The following is a 3,185-nucleotide window of genomic DNA, read 5'->3' on the forward strand; positions in this document are numbered from 1 at the left end:
AGGGCAGCACCCCAGCACTTGACACGGTCCCCCAGTAAATCGTGGGGGCATTCAAATAGACACCTTGCGGGTGCATCAGGAAGTCGCTGAGTGCTTTGGGAAAGCTGTCCCCCACCACACACAGGCAGAACTGAAGAACAAAGGGAGGATGGTTGTGCCGGGAGCGCCAGAGGCCCGTGGCGCCCCTTCTCAGAAGGGCCACGGTTGCTCAACAGGAGTCCAGCATTTTCCGTGAGCGCTGAGCCTGGCGAATCTTGCGGCCATAGAGAGGCAGGAAGAAGTGAGGGCTAGCGGCTCTGCAGAGGCAGCCGAGCGGATTACAGGTGCACAGAGGAGGAAACTGAGGCACCGTGGGCTTAGAGTCAGAGAAGAGCCTCCCTGAGACCTGGGAGTCAGGGCAGCAGTCAGCAGAGGGGGAACCCCAGGGCAGCGGCACAGGGCACAGGGCAGGGGGACGGCAGAATGCTGCGGGGCGGCCCAGCCCGAGGGGGCGCACACGCCCGCCCCGGGCCATGGGAGGGGCTCACCTGTGTGCACGCCGGGCCTGCATGGGCCAGGGCAGCTCCCGGGAAGGGTGGTCCTGCAGTTCCTTCGGGGCAGCTTCAGCGAAGGCCTGGGAGCCGCACGGCGCCTCCTCCTCCTCCTGGAGGGCTCCCCAGGGCAGCACCCCGGGGCCTCGATACCGAAGGGTCGCAGCACTGGGGAGCTCGTTCAGCACAGAGGACAGGGACTGGCCTGGGGCAGGAGGTGGGGGCGGTGGCTGGGAAGACCCAGGAGTCCAGACCCCAGCCCCTACTCCCCCAGAACTTTAATACCCAACTTTGCCCCCTGTATTCTGAGCTTTAGGCCCTTGTTCTCTGTCCCAGCCCCTAGCCGACCTCCTTTCCTCCCACAAGGCCCAAATCTAGATATCAACACTCCCCCCGCCCCCCACAAGCGGGAGCCCCAGCTTCTGGCCCGTCTGCCCAGAAGCCCAGGAGTCCAAGCCCCTCCCCCTCCGCAGTCCGGACCCAGGAGCCCAGGCCTCGGCAGCTCTCCTGCCCGGGCACGTCCACCTGGCTTGGGGGGCTAGACCTGAACCCCCCCCCACTCTCCGACCTGCTCGGGCCTCCCGGGGTGCGGGCCACCTCCCAGAGGAGCGCCAGGGCTCAGGGTCCCAGGCTGGGCTCTCTTCCATGGCCCCAGGCTCTGCTGTGCTTCCGTCTCCCGAGCTCTGGGGGCGGGGACTGCCCCAGGTGAGGGGGAAAGGGCAGGTCTGCACCTGGCCGCCAGGTGGCCCAGGGACTGCGGAGCACTTCCTGTTAACTCTAGCCCTGGGCAGGGAGCCCGCAGGCGCCCTTTGGCTGCCGGCGGCCGGCAGCCCGTGGCTAGCACCCCACAGACACTTGGACGCGGCCATCTTGTACGACACTTTATTGGGGAGCCGTGAATGCTGAGCCTGTTTCCGGCAGAGGGTGACAAGGGTGGGCAGGAGCGGCGGGACCCGCGGCAGCGGATGCAACCTTCAGGCCCAGAGGACCCAGGTCTGCTCATCGGCCCTCAGTTGCCCCACGCGGAAGGGAAGTTCGGGTTCCCTTCGGCTCTGAAACACTGGCTGGATGAAGAGGAGCAAGAGATGCGAGAAAGGCACTTCCGCTCCCAGGACAGGCCTGAGGCCCGAGGCTGCCGGCCCGCGCCATGCCAGAGGGAGTTGGTCCCTGGACCGCGTGCGAAGGGCAGACTCTGGACAGGACAGGCGAGCCGTCACACTCCGTGGACAGGTCCAGTGGCAGGCGGGCAGCTGGCCTTCTGGAGCCGGGGCGGGCGGTGAGGTGGCAGGGCTGCCCCCGGCCCCGTGCAGGGTTCTGCTGGGAGTGGGAATCCTCCGCAGGCCCCGAGTCCGACCGAGGGTTCTCTCAGGGAAGGGCGGCAGCAGCCTGGCACAGGGGCCCCAGGCGAAAGCTCGGCGGGCAGAGGGGCGGCGGCAGCTTACTCCTCCCGGAGCTTTTCGGGCTCGAGGCCCGCGGTGGCCTGGGCGGCCGGCTTCCGACGGCCGGGGCCGCCCCCGCCCAGAGCCAGCCCCAGCCCCAGCGCGGCCAGCGCCAGGACGTGGATGCAGAAGTAGATGGAGGCCCAGTACCGCAGCGTGTCGCCCAGCGAGAGCAGCACGAAGCCCATGCACATGTAGTCGTAGGCCCGCATCTTCAGGAACCAGTGCGCCCAGTCCCACGCCTTCTGGCCCCTGGGGCTCAGCCGCCCCCGCAGGGCCGACTCCAGCCTGCCCTCGGCGGCCAGGCACAGCGGGATGGTCAGGAAGCTTAGGTAGTAGCCAGGGTGGAGGCCGTGCCAGTAGGCGCTCAGCAGCATGGTCCACGCACTCCTGGGGAGGGCGGCAGTCAGCCCGGGCAGGCCCGCCGCCCCCAGCCCAGGAATGCGGAACTGCCCTCCACCCTGACCCGCAGACTTCCGGAGCCCAGCAGCCCCCTCCCCAGCACCCAGTGGCCTCAGGGTGGAGGAACCCTAGATTCTGGCTGCTTCCTTCGGGGAGCAAGCATATTCCTCCCCCATGAAGACTCGGAAGTGCTGGCCACGGTCTCCCCTGCGGTCCGCAGCGTGGGCTGAACTGGGCCTGCTGCCGCAGGGAGGACGCTCCCTCCTCCTCAGGCCATTTCTCTGGAAGCCCTAGCTGCCTAATCTGACCTGTGTCCTGGGGAGACGCGGCCATCTTGGGGGCCTCCGGGAGCGCCGCACTCCAGGAGCCTCTCCCAGAGCCTGGAGGGCCTTTCTCTGAACCCCGCAGCTCACGGGAGGCAGGGCCCCGCCCCTGCCCTGCGGGTTCACCCTACACTGGGCCCCGCTGAGACTACCCCTTACCCAGAGACGGGGTTTTAGTCTTCCTTCAGGTGGAGACACTGACTGTTGCAATCTGGCCAACTTATTTATTTGCCACGCAACTGGTCTCTGTCTGCCAACTTGCAGTGGGTGGAGAGGGGGCTCTGTAGACGGGCAGGACCTGAAAGTTGTCCCCAAGGCTGGGAACAGGACAGCAGGTCGCACGGGGACGGCCCTGCTCGGAAACTCGGCACTCACACGAGGTCCTTGGCTCTCCCAGCACCCACCTGCCGTGGGGGGCCGGCCTGGCTCTCCCAGCACCCACCTGCCGTGGGGGGCCGGCCTGGCTCTCCCAGCACCCACCTGCCGTGGGG

General features: G+C 67.7%; 2 protein-coding genes across 3 annotated transcripts in view; both read right to left on the reverse strand.

Moving 5' to 3' along the window:
- TMC4 (transmembrane channel-like 4) overlaps positions 1-1,177 on the reverse strand; it is an 8,771-nt gene extending 7,594 nt beyond the window's left edge. The window contains exons 1-2 of the mRNA XM_004694080.2: positions 1,099-1,177; positions 528-735 (exon numbers count right to left, since the gene is read on the reverse strand). Of these exons, the coding sequence (XP_004694137.1) occupies positions 528-735; positions 1,099-1,177 (287 nt within the window). The remainder of the gene's footprint in view (positions 1-527; positions 736-1,098) is intronic.
- Positions 1,178-1,398: 221 nt separating this feature from the next.
- Positions 1,399-3,185, reverse strand: part of MBOAT7 (membrane bound O-acyltransferase domain containing 7) — a 9,515-nt gene continuing 7,728 nt past the window's right edge. For both annotated transcript variants that reach the window (XM_004694301.2, XM_004694302.2), the window contains one exon: positions 1,399-2,362. In XM_004694301.2, coding sequence (XP_004694358.1) covers positions 1,969-2,362 — 394 coding nt within the window. In that variant the 3' untranslated portion in view covers positions 1,399-1,968. The remainder of the gene's footprint in view (positions 2,363-3,185) is intronic.

The sequence above is a fragment of the Condylura cristata genome, unplaced genomic scaffold (assembly GCF_000260355.1).
Source record: "Condylura cristata isolate star-nosed mole 26May11 unplaced genomic scaffold, ConCri1.0 scaffold00041, whole genome shotgun sequence".
In the NCBI taxonomy this organism is placed as follows: domain Eukaryota; kingdom Metazoa; phylum Chordata; class Mammalia; order Eulipotyphla; family Talpidae; genus Condylura; species Condylura cristata.